The following is a 27,977-nucleotide window of genomic DNA, read 5'->3' on the forward strand; positions in this document are numbered from 1 at the left end:
GGGTTTGGGACCGGGAGTTGTACTGGGATGGACTAAGACGATGTCAAGGTTGAGAAGGTGACAGAACACCACTTCAGGAGGGGTGGGAGGTATTTCTGATATGATGTCCCTCATTTCAGGGTAGGATGATAGATAATGCAAGGCCTGATGAATGATGTGGTTCAGCTGTTCCATTCTCGAATTACCCCAACCTCACTTTATGGTAACCCATTGTCCCCATGTCCTACACCCAACAGTTTCCACCCCCTCTGTCCTATGACCTTTACATTATTCACATCCCTCACGCACATTATGTGCCACCTTCTGCCAAGACAATTGTCCATCTTTCCTCTTAGCTGCACCTCACCTTTGCCACTCTGCCCCCACTAACCCCCCCCCCCCCCCCACACACACACACCACCACCACCACCACCACCACCACCACCACCTGACACTGCACTTGGCAACCTTGTCGTGGCTACATCTAGTCTGTGGACACTCCTCCAGATAGTGCTCCCCCCCCAACCCCCCCCCCCCCTCCAATCCACTTAACATGCCATCTTTATGGTGAGTAACAATCTATTCTTTTCCTAATATTGTTGATATTACAACATGGAGAAAATGTAGGATCAGCTGCTTCAATTCATTCCATAGGTGTCACAAGTTATTGTAATGAATTTGCTCTCTATCTGATGACAAACCACAGATCTGATAACAAACCTCAGATGACTATTCTAGCATGCACAGTGAGAATATTTAGTTGCATATCTCAGTATTTGTACAACAACTACCAATTTTAGTTTCATTGATAAGCTAATGGCTGTTACGGCTAATCTAATATTGCAGACTCGGAGAAAATGCAGTGCTGCCAGTAATAAAGCCACATGTGCAGAGACTGGACATAACATTTCGTATGGTTCTCATGTCCTATTTGAGTAATAATTTAGGTATTATAATAAAGCCAGAGAGATATAGAGTACCACTAGAATGAATGAATCCAATCGTGTGGTGATTAGTCTTCAAGGTCCCTACATGAGAGGTTCATATGACGCTTTAGTATAATCCTAGAGTTCTCCCTTAGCATTCCTCCTTGAAACTATGTAAGTTTGCTTTTGCAGCATAGATGATAGCTATCTTCAAGCATCTGCCAGATGATACTTTTCAGTGTTTCTCTGAAATCTTTCTGCGGGTCAAAGAAATGTGTAACTATGCGTTCTGACCTTCTTTACGCACTGTTACTTGTATTTTGTATGGCTCCCACACACATGAGTAATATTCTACAATGTGTCATGTCAGTGTTTCCTAAGCAGCCTCCTTTGTAAATTCTTTGCAGTTCCAAACTGAAGTCTAGCAGCTGCTTTTTCCAATGACTGAGCCTATGTTATCATTCTGTTTCAAAATTCCCAAATTGTTTCTCTTACGTATTTACATGGGTTGACTGATTCCCACTGAACTGCTTGTTGCAGCACCTCCAGATGTTCACTTTTTAAGCAAATTGAAATTATGTGATCATATGATAGTTTGTGTATAGACATATCGGTTTGTGCGGGAACCCCTCACGTCAGTGGTAAACAGTGGGTCCAGTAATTGGTGGAAGTTTCCATTTGATGCAGGAACACCACATGTCAAGGAGATGAGGGGCTTTTTATTCATTGTAAGGTTGACACTGTCACTTGTTATTCTACTGCTTCTGGTACCTTCCCACACTTTTACTGGATGTACATTTCAGATTTTATGCATCAGTTCCAAGTGAAATGGCATGTGGCAGTGGTGAAGTCGGTCTGAATAAAAGAAAGAAAGGATCGAAAAGAGTTATATACCAATCAGAACCAATAAAAGAAAGCAGAATTAAAAACACTGAATACTTGAACTATAGAGGAGAAACAGTTACGCCTAAAGAAAAAGGTGTCGATTGCAGGTAAGCCATGTGCATTAACAATGCCAGTGAAACTAATGTTATTGTTTGGTTATTCTGTTACTATTATTCGTCTTACGAATGCACTGCTCTGTTATTGCAGGTGTAAGTGGAAATGCATGATTACTAAAATTAGTTCAGACATAATGACGGAATTATATTCTAAGTTCTAAAGTTTCAACACTAAAAATGAGCATAATAGAAGTATGTGACATTGTAAGGAAATGTCCAAGATTGTAAGGTGACAACAGCTTACCTATCAACAACAAACCCAAAGGTTATACATACAAATATTGGCTCTTTAGCTCTGATGGCCATGTTCATGTCTGTAAGTCCGCATTTTTACCCATGTATGGTGCTTCTGATGACAGACTGCTGAGATTAAGAGATCTACTAATCTCGACTAAGTCCCCCAAAGACAAGTGGGGAAAACAGCAGCCAGAAAATGCATATCCAGCTGAAGTAACATTGTTAGTTGAGAACCGCATAAATAGTTTTCCAGTTCATGACACACACTACATAAATGTTGTTGTTGGTGTCTATCAGTAGGATGGGTTTCACTAGACATGGCCTGCACCTCAACAGGTATGGGAACGGGAGGTTGGCAAAACTTATAGGTGACAGCGTAGGTGGGGGTGGTGGGATCACTCATGGGAAAATTCTGGTAGTTGTGGGTGTTAGAGCTGTACCTTTTTTAGATTGAAGTCAGCTGATAGGTATTCCTGCTTAAGGGAAGTCTCTCTAACAAAGAAACCACTTTCTACAAAGCTTGGGTATCCGATTAATGAGGGAATTAGTATATTTCATCAAAATATACAAGGTATTAGAGATAAAGTTAGTGAACTGCTTATAGATGTTCACTCTGAAATTATTGGTATATCTGAACACTTCTTAAATAAGGAGATAATTCAGAGGCTTCCTTTACCAGGATACAGGTTGGCTGGCAGCTTTTCTAGGAGCTCTTTGCGGTGTGGGGGAGTAGTCATGTATGTGAAAAACGGTATCCCATTTGAGTCAATTGATGTTTCAAAGTACTGCACTGAAAAGGTGTTTGAATGTTGTGCAGGTGTGGTTAAATTTAGTGGAGCTAAACTTCTTACTGTTGTTATTTATAGATCCCCAGACTCCGATTTCACAACATTTTTGCTAAAGCTAGAGGAGGTTCTTGGTTCACTTTATAGGAAATACAAAAAGTTAGTTATATGTGGTGACTTCAATATTAATTGTATAAGTGATTGTGCAAGGAAAAGGATGCTGGTAGACCTCCTTAATTCATATAATCTTATGCAAACCGTATTCTTTCCAACGAGAGTGCAAGGGAACAGTAGAACAACCATAGACAATATTTTTGTTCATTCGTCATTATTAGAAGGGCATTCTGTTAGCAAAAAGGTGAATGGCCTTTCAGATCATGATGCACAAATTTTAAGCCTAAAAGATTTTTGTGCTGCAACACATGTTAAATATAGTTACCAACTTTTTAGGAAAGCTGATCCAGTTGCTGTACTGACTTTTGTAAACCTTATCAAGGAACAAGAGTGGCAAGATATTTATAGTGCTGATACAGTAGACGATAAATATAATGCCTTCCTCAAGACTTTTCTCATGCTCTTTGAAAGTTGCTTTCTGTTAGAACGTTCAAAACAGGGTACTAGCACAAACAGGCAGCCTGGGTGGCTGACTAAAGGGATAAGAATATCTTGTAGAACAAAGTGGCAATTATATCAAAACGTTAGAAACAGTCAAAACCTAAATGCAGCAGCCCATTACAAACAGTATTGTAAGGTGCTTAAAAAAGTTATTAGGAAGGCAAAAAGTATGTGGTATGCAGATAGAATAGCTAAGGCTCAGGATAAAATTAAAACCATATGGTCAGTCGTAAAGGAAGTGGCTGGTCTGCAGAGACAGGTCGAGAATATAGAATCTGTGCGTAGTGGGGATGTCCGTGTTACTGATAAGTCACATATATGTACAGTACTTAATAATCACTTTCTGAATATAGCAGGTGAACTAAATAGAAACCTAGTCCCAACAGGAAATCATATAACGCTCTTAGAAAAAAGTGTTCCGAGACTGTTACCTGAAATGCTCCTCCATGATACTGACAAGAGGGAGATTGAGTTAATAATCAAATCACTAAAGACCAAGAACTCTCATGGATATGATGGGGTATCTAGCAGAATACTGAAGTATTGTTCCACGTATGTTAGCTCAGTACTTAGCCATATCTGTAACTTTTCCTTTAGGAGTGGTCGGTTTCCTGACCGATTAAAGTACTCAGTAGTGAAGCCACTTTATAAAAAGGGAGACAGGGATAATGTTGACAATTATAGACCTATTTCTATGCCATCGGTGTTTGCTAAAGTTATCGAGAGGGTTGTATATACAAGGTTACTGCAGCATTTAAATTCACATAATTTGCTGTCAAATGTACAGTTTGGTCTGAAAATGCTATAGTCTCTTTTCTCTGTGAGGTTTTGGACGGATTAAATAAAAGGTTGCGAACGTTAGGTGTTTTCTTTGATTTAACGAAGGCTTTTGACTGTGTTGACCACAAAATATTACTGCAGAAGTTGGAACATTATGGAGTAAGGGGAATAGCTTACAATTGGTTCGCCTCCTACTTTAAGAACAGAAAGCAGAAGGTAATCCTCCGCAATATTGAGAGTGGTAATGATGTTCAGTCCCAATGGGCCACTGTTAAATGGGGCGTTCCCCAAGGGTCGGTGCTGGGGCCACTGCTGTTTCTTATTTATGTAAATGATATGCCTTCTAGTATTACAGGTGATTCAAAAATATTTCTGTTTGCTGATGACACCACCTTGGTAGTGAAGGATATTGTGTGTAATATTGAAACATTATCAAATAATGTAGTTCATGATATAAGTTCGTGGCTTGTGGAAAATAATTTGATGCTAAATCACAGTAAGACTCAGTTTTTACAGTTTCTAACCCACAATTCAACAAGAACTGACATTTTAATCAGACAGAATGGGCATGTTATAAGCGAGACGGAACAGTTCAAGTTCCTAGGCGTACGGATAGATAGTAAGCTGTTGTGGAAAGCCCATGTTCAGGATCTTGTTCAGAAACTAAATGCCGCTTTATTTACCATTAGAACAGTATCTGAAATAAGTGACATTTCAACACGAAAAGTAATATACTTCGCATATTTTCATACGCTTATGTCATATGGTATTATTTTTTGGGGTAATTCATCTGATTCAAAAAGGGTATTTTTGGCTCAAAAACGGGCTGTTCGAGCTATGTATGGTGTAAGTTCGAAAACCTCTTGTCGACCCCTATTCAATAGTCTGGGAATTTTGACATTGCCCTCACAGTATGTATTTTCTTTAATGTCGTTTGTTGTTAGCAATATTAGCTTATTCCCAAGAGTTAGCAGCTTTCACTCAGTTAATACTAGGCAGAAATCAAATCTGCATGTGGAATGCACTTCCTTGACTCTTGTGCAGAAAGGAGTGCAGTATTCTGCTGCATCCATTTTCAATAAGCTACCACAAGAACTCAAAAATCTTAGCAGTAGCCCAAACACTTTTAAGTCTAAACTGAAGAGTTTCCTCATGGCTCACTCCTTCTATTCTGTCGAGGAGCTCCTGGAAGAGCTAAAAAATTAAGCAAATTCCAGTGTTACATTCTTGATTTTCTTTATTTAAACTAACGACTTGTTGCCTGAATATGTTTCTTATATTTCATTTTATCTGTTTCTACAATCGTGTTATAATTTCATGTATTGACTCGTTCCATGACCATGGAGACTTCTCCTAAATGTGGTCCCACGGAACAATAAATAAATAAATAAAATAAAAAAAAAAATTGTGGTCTTCAGTCCAGAGATTCATTTGCTGCAGCTCCCACACACTATCTTGTGCAAGCTTCTCCACACTTCCCCTCAGTACTAAATTGGTGATGCCTCAGAAGTGTCCTATCAACCGATCCCTTCTTCTATTCAAGTTGCACCACAAATACCTCTACTCCCCAATTCTATTCTCTCTCTGTTCTACACAAGTAGAGAGTACAAATACTTGGCTTCATATCTTAATGTGAAAAAGATGTGGGATCTGTTTCAATCGCAATACCATTAAGTGAAAGTTACATATTGGTATCACTGGAAAATAATTAATGAAAATTTCAATTTGAAATTTGATCAACCACAGGTAGATAGATGATGTACCTGCAAGGAATTTAACTGTGAAAATAAGAATTCCTACCTTAAACGACTGTGCAAAGCGTGTGGCCTTAGCCAAGCTATTAATTCATAAAAGAAGACAACTGAGTGTGTGCAGAAAATGTGCAGAGATTCTGTAGATGTCACCGGCATCTGCATTGGATTAATGCAAAATCTGATGCTTCCAGTTATCCCCATTCAAGACCCATTCTATTTGTGTCAGCTTACTAACAATGTGTCCAATATACGTGATTTAAAATCTGGGATGGCTATATCCTACAAATATGATGAAACAATGCCTGAAAGCAGCCCCAATGAAGTTTTCTCCTTTATTTTAAGTTATGTAAATTAATATGTTGCCAAAAATGTCCAGCATTAAGATTTGATTTAATCAATTTGATTCAATCCATCACTATTTCGCCAGCTAAGGGTACTGCTATCTGCCTTGTGACAGGGACTTCAGTGTTGTGAAGAGAAATGTGAAAATGACTGACAGTGTACTTGCTAGTGGAGTAAACGGAATTAATCCTCTCTTCTAGCTCTAAGAAATTTTGCAGTACACATGGTGAATAAAGAAGAATTCATGACTTCAACTCACAGTGGCCAGCGCATTACAAGAAGAATGTGGCATCTGTGGAATCACAAGGAAGGAAAATTCCTTGAGAAAGAAGCAGCATTTTTCAATTTCAGACTTTCTCGAGTTTTCATACAGCAACCTTACTCCTGATGCGATGAAAACTCGAACATTCATTGGTTTGTTGCAGAACATACCTTCAGACTTTTAGATGCAGAGCAAATTTCAGATTTTCCATCACAACCTGAAGTGCCAATGATCAGTGACAAAAAATGGCAGTTTAAAAAAAATCAAACCTTACCCACTTTATCCCAAAGAAATTAAGTGATTCTACAATAATTTAAACTTCCAAACGATGTAAGTGGACAAAGAAAAGTGACTGATGTAATGCTGTGGTGAAACACGTACTCTTAGTAATGGGTTTTACATGAAACTGTTTAATTCACTTAAATGTGTTTACATTTCTTTCAGAACACCTCATGTCCAACAAATTTAACAATGTATATCGCCACAGTAAATATTAAGAATTATCTAATTTTTTTCCTTCTCCTGGGCGGGCGGGGGAGGGGGGAACAAAATGCTCCTATTGGACATGAGAGGTTTCTGCAATAAGCAGTTCAATTGTGAATCACTGACATTGTAGTCATGCTATACTATATTTCTGTGTTCTGTGCAGAGCACAGTTTTACATTTCTGAACATTTAAAAGGAAGTTGTCAGTCCTTAAATCACTTGAAAATCTTATCAACATCTGACTGAACATTTCTCCAGCTTTTCTCCGATGGTACTTCATTACATATAATGTCTACATCTGTTGATGAATCTGCATGTGAAACAATATTCTGCATACTTCCTGCCAAGAAATCCTCATTTTCATTTGGCACCCAAAATGATCACACTTTAATAAATATTGGTGTGGTACTGAATCAAAAGCTTCTTGGAAGACAGAAAATATTGCATCTACTCTACTGCCTTGATCTGTGGCTTTCAGAACATTAAGTGAGAAAAGTACAAATTGGGTTTCACATGACTGATGTTTATGGAATCCATGGTGGTTGGAAAGGAAATCCGTTCTAGCTGCCTCATTATGCTTAAGCTCACAACATGTTCTAAGATTCTACAGCAGGTAGATTGCAGTGATGTCTTATGACAATTTTGTAGATCACTTATGCTACCCTTCTCGTAGATGGGTGTAACCTGTGCTTTCTTCCAACTACAGTGGTTCAGATCTGTGACTGGATTCAGTACCTGCTAGGAGACAGAATTCAACTTTTTTAAAAAGACATCTTGCTGTGCACAAACTGCGAGTTACCATCCCATATTTCACAGCTATGACACATACACACGAAAACCATAATGGACCCTATCATAATCAAATGGGCATGGTTAAATTTACATTTTCAGTATCCATGGAGTTCTATGTTTTCTAGATTCACATCACCTGATATAGATGCGCACAATTTGTAGGTAACCTTATATTTCTACAATAATGTACACAAAAAGTTCGTATGTTCTATGTGTTGACCAGTATATAGTGATATAAAAAATAAAATAAACACACACACACACACACACACACACACACACACACACACACACACACACATTCATTCACATAAGCAAACACACCTCAGGCACACATGACCACCAGAATGCATTCTGATCCGAGATGCTGAGATGGAGGTCATATGTGTGTGAGGAGTGTGTGTGTGTGTGTGTGTGTGTGTGTGTGTGTGTGTGTGTGTGTGTGTGTGCGCGTGTGTGTGTTTTTCTTCTTTTGCTAATGAAGGCTGTGGCTGGAAGATGATGTGTAATCTTTTAGTTGTGCCTGTCTGCAACCTAACATGTCAACTTTGGGTAAGTAGCAATTTACCTTTCCCTTACACTGTTGAAAGTAATTTTGAGAAACTCGAAGGAAGTGTTACAGGGAGGTTACTCTTCACAATCTATGATGGCTGTGGAATGTAGATATAGATTTAGATGCGAGTGTAGTTGTATGTAGGCACACCACTTCCAGTAAGATTGTGCTTAGTGAAGCACAATGAGGTTCAACTCAGCTTTAGGGGTGAGGAAATATTTACTCTCCTGGTCAATAAAACTGCAACACCACGAGTATCGCATCCAACGAACAGCAAATTGGCTTGATGTGTACTATGTGCTTGGATTTGCAAATGATTAACATTTAAGTGCAAGTACGTAAGAGCAATGCCATCTCAATTCCATATATATAAGGAAAGTTACACGTCGGTTTTACGATTCGGGAATGTTGGTAGTTTGTGAGAAAATTACATTATTTAAGTAGAACAAAAAGACCGGATTCTGACAGCAACAGGATCACGAGCTATCAAACTGTTGCTCATGTCAGTTGGGATCTCTCAATTGTCACGTGAACACGAAACTGACGAGCTCACAGGGGCCATACTCAACGCTGTGCCGGTTCTCTCTGCCCGTGCACGCCTGCTGCCCAGGAAGACAGAAACGCCGTTTGCTCAGCTGTACAGGGTTGTGCAGCCACATCTGCAGGACAGGAAATGGGTTCATTTGCAGCAACGCAGCTGACTGCACGGGCAATGCAGCGACACCTCGAGCATCGTAACTATCATCACACTGACGGTCATTTCTGGATTACTTAATGTGGCAGGCAGAGAATCGTGCATCCGGCAATAAGACTGAACACTGGGGTGGCACCACTCCATCTTTCCAGACAAGTCTCAGTTCCGAGTACAGCATCACAGTGGATGTATGTACCCGTGTGTATTGGCTCCGAGAAGGGACTGCCAAACTGCATTTGTCACTACAAGGGCCCACATCGGGTGTGCCAGTACGGGGTGCTGCTGGATGCACATCTCCGGTGCACCAAGCTGGTAATCTGGACAGCAGTCATTACGTGGTGGGTATGTTAGGGTTGGTGACTGTGCCCTACATTTGAGATCTCTGTGACATTACCTTTCAATATGTCACTTCGAGGCCTCATGTTGCCCAGTCTGTTCTGATGGAACATAGAAGGTTTTCAATGGCCACCCTGGGCAGCACATTCTTTGTATCTCTCAACTACTGAAAAGACCTGGTTACGGGATGGCGAGACACTGGCAAGCCACCAAAAGTAAGTCACTACGATCGACGAACGCTGTCATACAGCTGAAATGGTGTGGAACGATCTACCCGTATCTGTCAGCCGAGCTCAGTTCGATCTTACGCCCAGTCAGGCCAAAACTGTTGCTGACACTAGAGATAGTTGTATGTAATAAATACTGCAGCCATATCCCCCCCCAAATCATCTACAATACTACTATCTTATTATACTTTATGCACACAGAAAGCACAATTTTGCTATTTGCTATAGTTTCTGATGTTGCAAAGCTGATGGTCAGCAGTAAACTCAAATACAACTATGCACTAGCAAGAATTTTTTGTAGTATAAATAACTCAGCAATCGACAGTTTCAAAGTACTGACCGAGACTACGTTGAGCGTCGCTCTGCCCTGGTCGGTCCCTCTTGCGCACATCTCTCTGCCCCTGCTGGTCTGCTCGTGCTTCTGGCGTACTGTCTCCCTCTGGTCTCCCCTGGTGTCCAGTCTGATCATCTTTCATTTGTGCTCCACCCACTCCTGACTGCTCCATTTCACCTGGATCTCCTGCATCTCCTCCATCTTTGGAATCTTTCTCATCTTCTTTGGGGACTGATGACACCTGAAAAAATTAAATTATTTTGTAATACCATTTACAGAGTGATACTGCATAGAAATTCTGAGGTTTTCACTGACTGCACGAGTCAATGTTAACAAAAAAAGTTAAAACTGAATTTAGGGGAAAGCAGAGAAGGAGAAAATGCAACACAATGAAAATAGCAAGGATATATATCTCTCTCACTCAGAGGCCTGCTAATCAAGCTAAAGAAAGGTGTATCAGAGACAATGAGTGCCAACAACAAAGTGAAAGAGATGAAATTAAAATTCAAACCAATGTTCATGAAAGATACAACTAAGTTGACATAGGCTTTTCACAGTTTCTTGCTATGCCTTCTTAATCAGAAGAACAACTGCTCTTCTGGATTTTAACGATTTTTGTTGGTGTATCCTTACCCAACTGATATGTATTACTGGCAATTAGTGTGCGTCTCCATCTGTGTGCCGTGTGCCTACTTCCTACGAGCCTGGGTTTGCCTCACACGCAAGAAGAGGCAAACATATAGGTGCACACATCATGCTTGACACGTGTGCCATGTGCAATGCCATTCACACCGAGCCAGAATGACACACACATTCCGGCAATCAACACATCTGTCGCCATAGCGAGTATATTTTCAGACAAAGACAAAATATTAAACAAAAGCCCACACACTGGGATAGAAAATACCTTACGCATATCGAATGTGTGAACGTGGTAGAAAATATAAAAATGGCAAGCACTATTGTGTTCAACAATTGTACTTGTGATTTTGAAGTAATATTTCATTCTGTTGGACAACTGGTAGCAGAGAAAAAAGCAAAATGCGCAGACAACATATCAGTGGCAACAAGATTACCTCTTCCAATTCTAGTTCTTGCTACTGTGGACAAATATGACAGTTTGAAGTTTCAGTTCATGGTATATATTGCATTAAAATATAATGTAACCCCTAAAGTTTTGCATGCTCTGGGGAAATCCCTGGAAAACAACATTAAGCTTGGTTGACAACCACTTAATATTTCTTTATCTGGAAAGCAAAACAGACACTTCTTGCTTAATGTTTGCAGTCAGTAGTCTAAGAATATGTTAATACATATTTCTGAACAGTAAGGGTACACAGAAAGGAAGCACTGACAGGATAACACGTTTCTTTTTATATACAGGGAGATCCATGAAGATATGCAAATATTTTAATATGTTATTCTACAAGTAAAACTAAAGAATAAAAGTTCATATAAACATAGGTCTGCAAATGTTTAGTTACGGAGTTATGGCTAATAAAAGATTTTGCCTCACATTTAGCAACTTTGCTAATATGAAGCCATTGCAAAACTGTACGAGGTTAAAGTAAAGCATGATTTCCAATTATTTTGTTGTTATTGGTCTGGTGAATCTAATAAAACATGTCCCACACGTGTATCTGCAGTAGTTTTCCAGAACATCCAGAGATGCAAAGATTATTATACAAGTAAATTTGTTTACTTTCCATTAAGAATGTCGAAAGGTTTATGTCATTGTTGGTAACTGTTAGTGAGTTGTTTCAGTCATTTCCTAACATTGAAATAAGCTAGTTTTCTGTATTGTTCAGTGAAAGAACATAACAACAATGTAGATTATTTGTGAAATAGGGATGCCTTCCAAATTTACGACAGAGAAATATGCCAATATGGTGTTTATTTATGGCAAATGTGATGGTAATGCTACGGCTGCAGTTAAAAAATATCATGTATGTTATCCAACTCTGAGGTTTCAGACTGCATAAACAATCAGTGGAGTATTTCGAATGTTACGGGAGTCAGGTTCTCTACCTAGCATTAGTACGAGCGCTCAATACCTGAAGACAATGAGGAGGATATTATGGATGCTGTTCAACATACCTCAGCTACCAGTATACAACGGATATCTCAACGATTAGGCATTTCACAATCTAGGGTATGGCGTACGCTAATCCCTACCAAAAAGAAAACGTGCATCATTTACATCAGGGAGATCCTGCCCTTGATTTGGAGTTGTGCAAATGGTTCAATACTAATCAGCAGTTACACAAATACATTTTATTACTGATGAGGAACAGTTTACTTGAGATGGTATAAACAATTTACATAATGAGCATGTACAGTCTGAAGCAAACTCATGTGCAACAGTGCAACGAAATTTCCAGCAGCAATTTAGCATAAATGTGTGGTGTGGTATAATCAACACACTCCTTATTGGAACACTCATTTCACCAGGACATCTAACTGGTGAGATGTACTTACAATTCCTTCAAGAAGAAATGCCACGCTTGCTCGAAGATATTTCACTTGCTACGTGACTGCAAATGTATTTCCGACATGACAGTGTGCCTCCACATTTCACCAACATCGTTACTACACATTTAACTGAACATTTTCCCCAGAAACATATTTGTTGTGGTGCTACACGTCTGTGGCCATCCAGACAGCCCGATTTAACGCAATGGATTTTTATGTATGGGGATAGATGAAAGACATAGTTTATGAGGATAAAGTCAATACATGTGAGGGATTACTTGCTCGCATTCTGAATGCAATGAATGAAATTAAGACCAACGCTGTGAAACTGAAATGAGCAACAAAATCCATTCATACACATGCAGCTAAATGCATTGAACTCTGTGGAGACATTTTTGAACATTTATTGTGAATGTATTGTGAAATTGTACATACATTGTACAACTTCCTTAACACTGAGCATTGTTTTTTCTAGTTTAACGTGAATTTGTGTCTGCTACGGTACTAATGAAAGCAGATTATCTGAAACATTCATACAGTTTCCGTTAACGTTATTACCATCATTTTTCCAAAACTAAATTCTCTACACCTTCTGTTGAAAGCTTTGTGCAATTTTCTGAAATTTAAAAAACAAATTGGGCCAAGCAGTTAATAAATTAAAAATTTTACAAAATTACTTCTTTGCTGCTTGTGATGTTCTGGAAAACTACTGCAGATACACATCTGGGGTATGCTTTATTAGATTCATCAGACCAATAACAACAAAATAAACGGAAATCGTACTTAACTTTAACCTCTTGCAGTATTGTGGTCCTATGTTTATATGAACTTTTTTCTTTAGTTTTACTTGTAGAATAACATATTACAATATTTGCATATCTTCATGAATCACCCTGTATATATCAATCAAATCCCATCATTACTGTGTGTGTGTGTTTGTTTTCAGTGGCAAGAGGGGGGTCTTTGTTTGTCAAAAGTGTTTAATTAGATTTTTTAGTAGTTTCCTTTTAGTTTACCTTAAGCATCCAAACTCCAGATAAGAGTAGTTGGATGAAGCATTAGACTCTGAAGTTATGTGGAATTTGCCACACTGTTTGGGAGCTTTAGATGTCAAAAAAGGTTCTGCATACAACAGTGGAAGCAGAGATATCATTTACAAGCACAGTTTCAATATTCTTATTCTTTTGTTTGCTGTAATTGATGAAAACTATGAATCAAAAGGGTTTGTGAAAGCACCAGTATGGGTCCAGCACACTGTGGGGCCCAGATCACTCCTCTTCTTCAATATGTATTCGTCAGAAGTACGAACAAAGGATTTTGTTCAAGACTGCCTTTGTTGTTTCCAGGTCGTTCCAATCTGTGAGGAACTGAGACAGTTTTTTGATTTCCCTCTGATTTTATAATCCATGGCATTAACTAACCATAAACATGAAATTTCAAGATAATGCTTTTCAGTTTCCACACGTTTCTCATTAGACCACCCAGCCAAAGTGCTACAGCAAAAGCAAATTTAGAAGCGTGCAAGAACTGAATCTTTTAAGAGTGGGATATGGTATAACAGAGCACCAAATGAACTGAAACGCAGACAGTTGCAGAGCTGTTGTACATGTCTCCCCATTTGTGTTTGGGAAATGCCTGCACATGCAGCTGGTGATCTGTAGGCACAAATCAGTGGCACACGTGACCTTCCACCATTGCACGTATCCCCTTGTCTCTTCATTTAACAGCCGTTTGCAGCTAATGCATCTGCAGGGTCGCAAAGGGATAAACACAGCACCTTTAGACTGTCAGTCTGTATTAAGACTTAACGATTTCAAGAGTACGCATGAGCTTGGAAAGGGGTAGGGAGGGTAGGGAATACAGAGACAGAATGTCTTTTAAGTCGTCCTATTTTGCTCTTAACTATCAAAAAAAGAATTTTCATTGCTACGTCTTGTGTTGTTTCAATAACAACAATTGTGAAGTAAGTGCAGCATTCACCAAAATAGGGGCAACAGAAGCAATGCTAAGAAAAATTGAAATTACTATTCTTGAAAAACTAAGTTTGCCAAGGTCACTACCAATTCTTTTTATTACTGCAACCTGTTCCAACAGATACGCTGTCATCACCGGATCTTGTAATATTATCAGATGTACGTGCTTGTTACAACACTTAAAGTCACATAATGATGTTGTATCAAATTGTAACATCACTATGTGACTTTCAGTGTTGTAATGAGCATGTACATCTAATAATGTTACAAGACACAATGATTACAGCACAAATCTGTCAAAACCAATCACAGTAATAAAAAGAATTGCTAGTGATCTAGGCAAACTTGAGTCATCAAGAATAATATAGCTTTCAGATCACCCCCGACAACTGACACAATGTCAAACGTACATAAAAAGTTAAAAGCAAATGTTTTAACTACAATTTCTGTGAACACTGCCACAGTTATTCCTTTTCATAAAATAAAGAAATATTTCTTTCTTTAACAAATGTTAATATTATTTTAAATTTTAACTAATTACACATTTTTATTAAATGTTTTACGTTCCTGTTGGACCTTCAGTAATTTCTGCTACTAGCAAGTCTGAATGAGGGGGAGAAGCAAATTACAGTTATCAAAAATCAGTCAGTTGGTGGGTTACTGGAAGCTAACATTAAGCTCATCAAAATAACATGTTTTAAAAACTATGTGGGTCATCCAGAAAGTAAAGAAGGTTTTGATATAACTAAATAAAAAGAAAAGACATCAACAAAGAGGGATGGCTAGAGGACAAATGTAAGGATGTAGAGGCATGTATCACTAGGGCTAAGATAGATACTGCCTACAGGAAAATTCTTTGACCTTTGGAGAAAAAATACCCACATGTATGAATATCACGAGCTCAGGTGCAAAACCAGTTCAAAGCCAAAGAAGGGAAAGCAGAAAGGTAGGAGGAGTATATAGAGGGTCCATATACAAGGGCGATGTATTTGAGGGCAATATAATGGAAATGGAAGAGGACATAGATGAAGATGAAATGGGAGATATGATACTGCGTGAAGAATTTGACAGAGCACTGACAGACCTACATAGAAACAAGGCCCCAGGAGTAGACAACATTCCATTAGAACTACTGACAGCCTAGGGAGAGCCAGCCCTGAAAAACTCTACCATCTGGTGAGCAAGACTTATGAGACAGGCAAAATACCCTCAGACTTCAAGAAGAATATAATAATTCCAATCCCAAAGAAAGCAGTTGTTGACAGATGTGAAAATTACCGAACTATCAGTTTAATAAGTCACGGCTGCAAAGTACTAACACGAATTCTTTACAGACGAATGGAAAAACTGGTAGAAGATGACCTCGGGGAAGATCAGTTTGGATTCCATACAAATGAGGCAATACTGACCCAACGACTTATCTTAAAAGATAGATTAAGGAAAGGCAAACCTACGTTTCTAGCATCTGTAGACTTAGAGAAAGCTTTTGACAATGTTGACTGGAATACTCTCTTTCAAATTCTAAATGTGGCAGGGGTAAAATACAGGGAACGAAAGGCTGTTTACAATTTGTACAGAAATCAGATGGCAGTTATAAGAGTAGAGGGGCACAAAAGGGAAGCAGTGGTTGGGAATGGAGTGAGACAGGGTTGTAGCCTCTCCCCAATGTTATTCAATGTGTATATTGAGCAAGAAGTAAAGGAAACAAAAGAAAAATCTGGAGAAGGTATTAAAATCAATGGAGAAGAAATAAAAACTTTAAGGTTCGCTGATGACATTGTAATTCTGTCAGAGATAGCAAAGGACTTGGAAGAGCAGTTGAACGGAATGGACAGTGTCTTGAAAGGAGGATATAAGATAAACATTAACAAAAGCAAAATGAGGATAATGAAATGTTATCAAATTAAATCGAGTGATGCTGAGGAAATTAGATTAGAAAATAAGACACTTAAAGTAGTAAATGAGTTTTGCTATTTGGGAAGCAAAATGACTGATGATAATCAAAGTACAGAGGATATAAAATGTAGACTGGCAATTGAAAGGAAAGCATTTCTGAAGAAGAGAAATTTGTTAACATCGAGTATTGATTTATGTGGCAGGAAGTCTTTTCTGAATGTATTTGTATGGAGTGTAGCCATCTATGGAAGTGAAACATGGATGATAATTAGTTTAAACAAGAAGAGAATATAAGGTTTCGAAATGTGGTGCTACAGAAGAATGCTGATTATTAGATGGGTAGATCATGTAACTAATGAGGAGATACTGAACAGAACTGGGTTAAAGAGGCATTTGTGGCACAACTTGACTAGAAGAAGGGATCGGTTGGTAGGGTATGTTCTAAGGCATCAAGGGATCACCAATTTAGTATTGGAGGGCAGCGGGTAGGGTAAAAATCGTAGAGGGAGACCAATAGATGAATACATTACGCAGATTCAGAAGGCTGCAATAGTTGCTTGGAGATGAAGTAGCTTGCACAGGATAGAGCATTATGGAGAGCTGCATCAAACCAGTCTCTGGACTGAACCACAACGTCAACAACAACAACAACAACAAACAAAAAACTTTATTTACAAGGATACAAAATATTAATCTGTTTTTCAATGTAGCTGCAATAGCAGTCAAGGCTTTTATTGTAACGGGACTAATTTTTAAATTCCATGCTTACTCCTCTACCACCAAAGATTTGAGCCACAATGTCACTGTTCGAGGTATTCACCATTTGCAAACTGTTTTCCACCAAAACATTTCTTTAGTTTTGTGTTTAAGTCAAAATCACTTAGGTCCAAGTCAGGTGCATAAGGAGGATGCCAGAAAATTTCTCATTTAAGATGCTGAAGTTCTTATCTTCACGCTGATGCACGAGGCCTCACATTGTCATGAATCAAAAACACGTATGCCGAAAACATTCCATGTCACTGAAGACTTGTTCATTCCACTATCACCACAAATGTTCTTTATTTACTTATAACACTCGATAGGCTGAACATTTTGTGCATTCAGAAAATAAATGACAACACACACTTTGTCTACAGTGAGATTTTCAATGGGTACCATTACTTCAAAAGGTTACAGAACAAAAAAGCATAACCACCTAGCAACAAAACTCAGCTCACATTGAAAACGAGTAAAGGAGTTAACTGGCATTATTACAATTGTGGTGGTGAGGATGGGGGGGGGGGGGGGGTGTCGGCATTGGGTGTGGCACACGATTGTTCATTACTTTCTGGATGACCATCGTATATAATGAAAGAAGTAAAGATAACAACTCACTGAAGAGCTGAGGCATTGAGTGAAAGACAGACATATAAACAAGACTGAGTACATTGCTGAACTTTCAGACAATGTCCTCCTTCAGAGTTAAGAAATGAATAACACACACACACACACACACACACACACACACACACACGCAAAACTGAGATAACATCTCTCTCTCTCTCTCTCTCTCTCTCTCTGGGTGTGTGTGTGTGTGTGTGTGTGTGTGTGTGTGTGTGTGTGTGTTGTAACGTTATTTATATTTTGTGATGGGCTTTCTATTATCATATTTATATGATTTTTTTAAAACAAGTTTGAACCATTAACTTTGTAACACAGCAAAACTTTTACTCTAGAAGTCAATCTTTTCTACAATCCTGTATTATTTCCCCATTTAGTAAAAAATCACACATTTTCCACCTCTTCTGAGTCTCTCAGCAAACAAAACTACAGCCTCCAGCAGTGAAAGCCTAAGATTAATCCATCTTTTATTTTTAAACAAAAGGTATTGCTATGTTTCATACCAAAAATTTAAAAGAAGAGTATCTGATCAGTTATTTCATAGTCAACTAATCATTTCTGAATCTTTCGCAGAAAATAGCAGAAATGATGTTAATTACTCACAGGTAGCAGTACACTATATCTCTCCCACAACTATCTGCGATCATAGCATTTTCACAGCAGAACAATGCTCAATTTTCTGCTGTAGTATTTCAAGCTGTGTCAGTGAATGAATACCAAGAGAACAGCAATAATGATGATGTTATATAAAGTAACACAAATACAGGGTGAGTCAGGAGGAAAGGTACATGCTTTGAGACATGATAGTATTAATGATTCTGAACAAAAAACTTCATATGGACATATGTCCTATTGTGAATGGTTTCTGAGATAGAAGACATTTAGTATCACTTTTGTACATTTTTTCTTAATAACTCAAGAACCCCACACTCCAATGAAAACGTGTCTCAGTACACCATTAAACTAAATTAAATTCACAACAAAAAAAGGTAGGACTAACAGTTTGCACAAAGAGATCGCAAGAATATTGAAAGTCTCACGCGACGTGCGTACGATGTAGCTTAGGTACTTTTTGTAGGCCAGGTAGTTTTCTGACTTTATTGACCACAAGTGTCCTGTATCAAAATGTCCACCTCAACTTCCTCTATACTACTGTGGTATGTTGTAAACAATGACAATAAATAATACAGAAAATAAATACAAATGTACATTAAAAGTGTTCTACTTCGGAAACCATTCGGAATAGGGCATATGTCCACATCAAGTTTTTTTGTTCAGAATCACTAATGCTATCACCCATCAGAAACACTTACCTTTCCTCCTTACTCACCCTGTATATACTCGGGGTCAACTGTAAAGTCAAATTAATAACTGATAGTTACATCTAGTTATGTACATATGGCCCGCCACCACAGCTGAATGGACAGTGTGCCGGGTTGTCATGTCAGGGGTGGGGGGTTCGATTCCCGGCTGGGTTGTAGATTTTCTCCGCTCAGGGACTGGGTGTTTGTGTCGTCTTCATTATCATTATCATTATCATCATTTCATCTTCATCGACGCGCAAGTCACTGAAGTAGCATCACCTCAAAAGACTTGCACCAGGCGATCGGGTTTATCTGCCGGGAGGCCCTTGCCACACGACATTTAGTTTTCATGTACATATGGAACCCATTAATGAAATTCTTACATTCAGCAACATACTGAAATGTTCCTGCATTTATCGTAACATAGGTCCAGTAAGATGCACTACTTACAAAACACAAAATGCTCCTCAAAGTTATTATTAATAAACCTTGCACTTCTTTAATGCTACACATGGGTCTTGAAATGTGAAGATCACTGTGGGACATTGCAAGAATATAAAGTTCACTGTGGGAATTTGAATAAGTCACTTAAAAATGCGGGATACTGCAACCATGTTGTTGATACTTCTGTAACATGTGACTCTGAAAAAACTATCCTCATATGAGGGTATAACATGGCAGACCAGACAAACGTGGATATTCATCATCTGAAACACATTGACACATGTAACAGCTTATAAGGATGCCTGTATAAATCCTCTCAACCAAATACAAAAAGAATTACAGTAAATGTGTGGATGCTTAAAAATTATCAGTAACAAATATCAGAAGCGAACCTGGTCTTTTGAGCCGGCTTCCGCCTGTTCTGGTGCAGGCTCTGCAGCGTTGTGACTGGGCTGGTCATCTGACGGACTGGCTTCTTCTTGGTCATTCCCTTTATCTTCATTTTCTCCTTCTTTCCCATCTTTTTCTCCTTTTGTAATCTCAGCATTTTCCTCTTCTTTATCACTAGCTCCTTGCTCCAACCCTGTAGTTCCATTGGGGTCTTCATTATTATCCATTTCATCTTCACTTGAACTTTCTGGTTCTTCAGTCTTGTCATCATTTTTCTCCTTTCCCTCTGATGTTTCATCTGTATTTTCTTTCTCTGGCTCTTTTTGTTCTGAAAATGAAGAAACTAGAAATATGTAATCACATTAAAATTATCTTCACTCAAGGTGGGTCTGCAGCTGCTATGAAACACTTAAATGATTTGATATCACCTGCAGCTGTCATTTTTTCTCTATTTGTTGTACTATCGCACAATTTTGCTCTTAGACCATGGAAGCAACATGAGTTCAGTGCATTGACAATTTGTAAAAAATTGGATAGGATAATAAAACAGGTCTTAAATGTGCAAAAATTAATTAAAATTACTGTACAAAAATTCAGCAATAGCAAATTATGCTGTACAAGTCTCTGGAATTGTTATATCTGAATGGCATCCACTATCATTGTGCTTATAAGTGCAGGTCCCTTAACTGTATGGCATAACATGCCAACACTGAATTTTTACACATAAAGTTTTTATTGATCCTAACGAAAGTTTTTATCGATCCTAACACACTGTAAGACTTGATTTTTTACCATGTTTAACTATTAATTGATTGTCACTGTACTAAATTTATGTTGCTTCCATTTAACAAGATTCTTGATAATGGGCTAAGACTGAAATTCCATACAATAAATAAAGAAAAACCACAAATAGAGATGGTGCCAAATCATTGAAACACAGAAAGTAGTGTGTGTGTGTGTGTGTGTGTGTGTGTGAAACAATTCAATATTAAACGTAACTTCAATAAAACATGTGTACCTTCTTCAAGTTCTTTCACAGAAAAAGAAAATCATCTTTACGGGAATCAATAACAAGATAAGAAAACACATATTCTGTGCAAATACATACCTTTCTTCTATGTGAGTAACAGAAAGAGCAAAGGAACAACTCGCCATACATCTGACACATTGACCCGTCAACACAAGCATAAACACAACTGAGGAAATTGTTAGCCTTTTGATGGTTGCTTGATCAGAGCTAACAGAATACATTTACACTAGCACAGCTACACTGTCCCGGCTGACTGCACTGTGCTGTCACTGCAACTCTTAAAAGAGGATTTGTCCAAAAGCTGGTGACATTCTCAGTCTTGTTTAAGTCACTATTGATGACTCGATGCCTCAACTGTTGCTATGATTGCTACAGTTACGCCTTCCATTATTTACTTGTACATTCCAATGAGGAATTTATGTCAAAATTGTTACGGCTTTCGTGGCCACTTGTTGACAAACTGCCTATTGGCTTCTGTCTCGGGTTCTTCGGCCGACGTTCATATAATGATTTTCCTGACATTTCGCCAGCACGAGTGGCTGGCACTGTCAAAGCTTCACCCTCCAATGCCGGTGGTGAACTGGAGCCGAGCTCGCGGCCGCAGACTATATGTACCTGGTGCACCAACGTCCGAGGGCTTCTCCGCGGTCATTTCCGGTGCGGTTTTCCTCTTGCTACCTGCGACGGTTGTTCGCTGCAGTACGGGAAGCCAGGATCCATTTACCTTAAGGCTTTCCTCTTTCTTGTTTAAACTGTTCGCGCGTTTTTGTATTTCTACAGCTTCTCTGAACAAGCGCGTGTGATAGTGCTTCTCTACAGCCAGAACTTCCGTGTCGGCGAATTTTATTACGTGGTCGGTCTCATTCAGTGCGTGCTCTGCCACGGCCGATTTCTCCACCTGCCCCAACCTGGAATGTCGCTTATGCTCTTTGATCCTGGTGTTAATGGATCGTCCAGTCATTCCGACATAAACTTTTCCGCATGTGCACAGTATACGGTATATTCCCGACATTGAAAGTGGGTCCCTTTCCTCCTTTGCCGATCTAAGACACTCTTTAATCTTCCTTGTCGGTTCGAAAATCGTCTTTACGCCACGTTTGCGCAATATACAGCCGATTCTGTCCGTCACTCTGGGAATATATGGCAGAAAGGCCGTTGTGGAGAACCCATTGCTCCTCAGGACAGTTTCCAGGTGTTGCATTTCTCGTTTGAGGTGTTGCGGCTCACATATTCGTCCTGCTCTCGTTACGAGCGTACTAATCGTGCCTCTTTTCTGGCTCGGGTGGTGGTTTGACAGTTTGTGCAGGTATCGGTCCGTGTGTGTCGGTTTTCGATACACGCTGTGTCCCAGGTTTTCGCCGTCCCTTGTGACCAGCACATCTAGAAATGGCAGTTTTTTTGTCCTTTTCTACTTCCATGGTAAATGTTATGTTGGCATGGAGGCTGTTCAAGTGTCTCAGGAAGTCACCGAGCTGTTCTTCACCATGGCTCCACACCACGAAAGTATCATCGACGTATCTGTACCACACCTTAGGTTTGCAAGTCGCCAAGCTTCGAATTGTTCCATGAAGAAGTTGGCCACCACTGGACTGAGAGGACTACCCATGGCGACGCCTTCCAGCTGTTCGTAGAAATCGCCATTCCACGTGAAATAGCTCGTGGTGAGACATGCCTGGAAGAGCTTTCTGATGTCTTGCGGGAAAATGGAACCGATGTGCTCCAGAGCGTCACTGAGTGGCACTTTCGTAAATAACGAAACAACATCAAAGCTGACCAGGATGTCACTTGGTGTAAGTTTCAGTTTCTTCAGCTTCTCAATGAAATGTCCCGAGTCCTTAATGTATGTGTCGGTCTTCCCCACGTGTGGCCGGAGCAGAGAGGCCAAGTGTTTTGCCGACATATAAACTGGCAAAACAGATGCACAACCACCTTCAGATTTAAAACTAGTGTCACAAATTGCAATTTGCTCAAAAGGACTTTAGGGCAAACTGTACTTTGCAACACTAGTTACAGGTCAGAAGTTAGTGGCTGCACGTTACATCAGATCTGGTGACCACCATAATGAATGTATTCAGTGATCCAGGTGGTGCTTTCTTTCGGCTTTCCTTTCTTCCCAATAAAATTAATACAAGTTTCTCACTTATCTGTCTGTTATCACTGCCTTACATTGTCTTATTACATTACATTCTGGATTTTCCATTGTTTGTTTTTATCACTTTCTTTGTGTTTTATTCTGGGAGTCCGAGACTGAAGAATTAGCTTTTAATTTTCCTATCTTTGCAACAATAATATCTATGTAGAATTTCTTGATTTACCTTTCTTCATGCTTTGTTGGTTTTGTTGTCACTGCTCTTTCTTTATCGTACTACAATGGCACCTACTCCCCCTCCTCAAGTTCTCTCTGAACCATGGACCCCGCTATTGGTGGGCGGGGAGGGGGGGGGGGGGGGGGGGGGTGGTGGAGGCTTACGCGCTTCACCAATAGGGATAGCCATACCGTAGGTGCAACCACAATGGAGTGTTATCTGTTGATGGGCCAGATAAATGTGTGGTTCCTGAAGAGGGGCAGTGGCCTTTTCAGTAGTTGCAGGGGCAACAGTCTGGATGAATGACTGATCTGGCTTTGCAACATCAACTAAAACGGTCTTGCTGTGCTGTACTGAAAGCAAGGGGAAACTACAGCCATAATTTTTCTCGAGGGCACGCAGCTCTTATGCGTGGTTTAATGATGATGGCATCCTCTTGGGCCAAATTTTCTGGGTGTAAAATAGTCCCCCAATCAGATCTCTGGGTGGGGACTACTCAGGGGGATGTCATTATCTGGAGAAACAAAACTGGCATCCTACTGATTGGAGCATGGAATGTCACATCTCTTAATCGCGCAGGTACGTCAAAAAAATTAAAAAGGCAAATGGTTATGTTAACGTTAGATATAGTGGGAATTAGTGGCGTTTGGTGGCAGGAGGAACAGGACTTCTGGTCTGGTTAATGTAGGGTTATAAATACAAAATAAAATACGGGCAACGCAGTAGTACGTTCAATAATGAGTAAAAAAATAGGCATGCAGGTAAGCTACTATGACCATCATAATGAACACATTATTGTATCCAAGGTGGACCTGAAGGGATACCAATTTGATTCTACACAGAGTACGCGAAAGAACTTGCCACCCTCCTAACAGCCGTGTACCGCAAGTCTCTAGAGAAACGGAAGGTTTCAAATGACTGGAAAAGAGTACAGGTAGTACCAGTCATCAAGAAGGGTAGTCGAGCAGATGCACAAAACTATAGACCTATATCTCTGACATCGATCTGTTGTAGAATTTTAGAACATGTTTTCAGCTTGCATATCATGTCATTTCTGGAAACCCAGAATCTACTCTGTAGAAATCAACATGGATACCAGAAACAGCGATCGTGTGAGACCAAACTCGTTTTATTTGTTCATGAGACCCAGAAAATATTAGATACAGGCTCCCAGGTAGATGCCATTTTCCTTGACTTCCGGAAGGTGTTCGATATAGTTCTGCAGAGTCGCCTGATAAACAAAGTAAGAGCCTATGGAATATCAGACAAGCTGTGTGGCTGGATTGAAGAGTTTTTAGCAAACAGAACACAGCATGTTGTTCTCAATGGAGAGACGTCTACAGACATTAAAGTAACCTCTGGCGTGCCACAGGGGAATGTTATGGGACCATTGCTTTTCACAATATATATATATATATGACCTAGTAGATAGTGTCGGAAGTTCCATGCGGCTTTTTGTGGATGATGCTGTAGTATAAAGAGAAGTTGCAGAATTAGAAAATTGCAGTGAAATGCAGGAAGATCTCCAGCGGATAGGCACTTGGTGCAGGGAGTGGCAACTGACCCTTAACATAGACAAATGTAATGTATTGCGAATATATAGAAAGAAGGATCCTTTATTGTACGATTATATGATAGCGGAACAGACACTGGTAGCAGTTACTTCTGTAAAATATCTGGGAGTATGCTTGCGGAACAATTTGAAGTAGAATGATCATATAAAATTAATTGTTGGTATCGAGAGGGTGCGTTTCTGGATGAGTTATCAAATATATTGCTTCCCCCTACTTATACCTCCTAAGGAGATTACGAATGTAAAATTAGAGAGATCTGAGCATGCACGGAGGCTTTCCGGCAGTCGTTCTTCCCATGAACCATACGCGACTGGAACAGGAAAGGGAGGTAATGGCAGTGGCATGTAAAGTGCCCTCCACCACACACCGTTGGGTGGCTTGCGGAGTATAAATGTAGATGTAGAAAGCCCACACCCACCCCGTTACAAGTTCAAATGCCAATCAGCTAAACGGATGAAGAAATTGAAGAAATATGTGATGAGACACAAGAAATTATTCAGCCAGTTAAGGGAGATGAAAATTTAAGAGTCGTGGGGGGCTGAAATTTGATAGTAGGAAAAGGAAGAGAAGGAAAAACAGTAGGTGAATATGGACTGGGGGAAAGCAATGAAAGAGGAAGCTGCCTGGTAGAATTTTGCACAGAGCATAATTTAATCATAGGTAACACTTGGTTTAAGAATTATGAGAGAAGGTGGTATATGTGGAAGTGACACGGAGACACCAGAAAGTTTCAGACTGATTTTATAATGGTTATTTCAGAACCAGGTTTTAAATTGTAAGAAATTTCCAGGGGTAGATGTGGACTCTGACCACAATTTATTTGTTGTGAACTGCAGATTAAAACTGAAGAAACTGCAAAAAGGCAGGAATTTAAAGAGATGGAACCTGGATAAACTGAAAGAACCACATTGTAGAGTGTTTCACAGGGAGCATTAGGGAATGACTGGCAAGAACGCGGGAAAGGAATACAGTACGAGACGAATGGGCAGCTTTGAGAGAAGAAATAGTGAAGGCAGCACAGGATCAAATAGGTAAAAAGACGAGGGCTAGTAGAAATCCTTGAATAATGCAAGAAATATTCAATTTAATCAATGAAATGAGAAAATATAAAAATGCAATAAATAAAGCAGGCAAAAAGGAAAACTAATCTCTAAAAAATGAGATCGATAGGAAGTTCAAAATGGCTATTCAGGAGTGGCTAGAGGACAAATGTAAGGATGTAGAAGCATGTTCCACTAGGAGTAAGACAGATAGTACCCACAAGAAAATTAGAGAGACCTCTGGTGAAAAGAGAACCATCTATATGCATATCAAGAACTCAGGTGGAAATCTAGTCCTAAGCATAGAAGGGAAAGCAGAAAGGTGGAAGAAGTATACAGAGGGTCTATACAAGGGAGATGTACTCGAGGGCTATATTGTGGAAAGGGAAGAGGACACAGACAAAGATGAGAAGGGGGATAAGATACTGTGTGAAGAATGTGACAAAGCAATGAAAGACTTTAGTCAAAACGAGGCCCCGACATTGCACAACTTTCTGTTAGACCTAGTGGGCCTTGGGGGAGCCAGCCACAACAAAACGCTTCCATCTGGTGAGCAATATGTACACGACAGGCGAAATACCCTCAGACTTCAAGAAGAATATCATAATCACAATTCCAAAGAAAGCATGTGGTGACAGGTATGAAAATTACTGAACTATTAGTTTAATAAGTAACGGTTGCAAAATACTAAAACAAATCCTTTACAGAAGAATGGAGAAACTGGTAGAAACCGACCTCGGGGAGGCTCAGTTTGGATTCCGGAAAAATGTAAGAATACGCGTGGCAATACTGACCTTACGACTTACCTTAGAAGATAGTTTAAGGAAAGGCAAACCTACATTTATAGCATTTGTAGACTTAGAGAAAGCTTTTAACAATGTTGACTGAAATACTCTCTTTGAAATACTGGAAGTAGCAGGGTTAAAATACAGGGAGTGAAAGGCTATTTACAACTTGTACAGAAGCCAGACAGCAGTAAAAAGAGTCAAAGGGCATGGAAGGGCAGCAATGGTTGAGAAAAGGGTCAGACAGGGTTGTAACCTATGCCTGATGTTATTCAATCTGTACACTGAACAAGCAGTAAAGGAAACCAAAGTAAAATTTTGAGTAGGAATAAAAGTTCAGAGAGAAGAAATAAAAACTTTGAGGTTTGCCAATGACATTGCAATTTTGTAAGGGACAGCAAAGGACTTGGAAGAGCAGTTGAACAGAATAGACAATGTCTTGAAAGCTGGATATAAGATGAACATCAACAAAAACAAAACAAGGATAATGGAATGTAGTTGAATTAAATAAGGTGATACTGAGGTAATTAGATTAAAATAACTGATGATGGTCGAAGTAGGGAGGATATAAAATGTAGACTGGCAACAAGAAGAAATGGATTTCTGAAGAAGAGAAATTTGTTAACATTGAGCACACATTTAAGTGTCAGGAAGTTTTTTTTCTGAAAGTATTTGTAAGAAGCGTAGCCATGTATGGAAGGGAAACATGGGTGATAAATAGTTTAGACAATAAGAGAATAGAAGCTTTTGAAATGTGGTGCTACAGAAGAATGCTGAAGATTAGATGTGTAACTAATGAGGAAGTGCTGAATAGAATTGGGGCGAAGAGAAATCTGTGGTACAACCGGACTAGAAGAAGGGATCGGTTAATAGGACACACTCTGAGGCATCAAGGGATCACAAATTTAGTACTGGAAGCAAGTGTGGGGGGTAAAAATTGTAGAGGGACACCAGGAGATGAATACAGTAAGAAAATTCACAAGGATGTAGGTTGCAGTAATTACCTGAAGATGAAGAGGCTTGCACACGATAGAGTAGGCTGGAGAGCTGCATCACACCAGTCTCTGGACTGAAGATCACAACAACAATGACACTCACTCCTCCTCAAGTTCTCTTTGAATATACATTACTTCACACAACTTTTATTTTATGTCATCATCTCAAAGTACATTTAGGCAGAATAATACTATAAAAAATTATCCCTGGTCAGCCCAATCGTATTCCCTTCCCATTACTCAATTTTGTAACTTTCAGAAGGATATTATTATGAATACTGAAATT

The 27,977-nt window shown here is 39.3% G+C and overlaps 1 protein-coding gene across 1 annotated transcript in view; it reads right to left on the reverse strand.

Annotated features, from left to right (window-relative positions):
• LOC126418787 (midasin-like) overlaps positions 1-27,977 on the reverse strand; it is a 192,985-nt gene that overhangs the window by 38,544 nt on the left and 126,464 nt on the right. The window contains exons 23-24 of the mRNA XM_050085718.1: positions 19,964-20,289; positions 10,109-10,343 (exon numbers count right to left, since the gene is read on the reverse strand). Of these exons, the coding sequence (XP_049941675.1) occupies positions 10,109-10,343; positions 19,964-20,289 (561 nt within the window). The remainder of the gene's footprint in view (positions 1-10,108; positions 10,344-19,963; positions 20,290-27,977) is intronic.

Source organism: Schistocerca serialis, chromosome 9 (genome assembly GCF_023864345.2).
Source record: "Schistocerca serialis cubense isolate TAMUIC-IGC-003099 chromosome 9, iqSchSeri2.2, whole genome shotgun sequence".
In the NCBI taxonomy this organism is placed as follows: Eukaryota; Metazoa; Arthropoda; class Insecta; order Orthoptera; family Acrididae; genus Schistocerca; species Schistocerca serialis.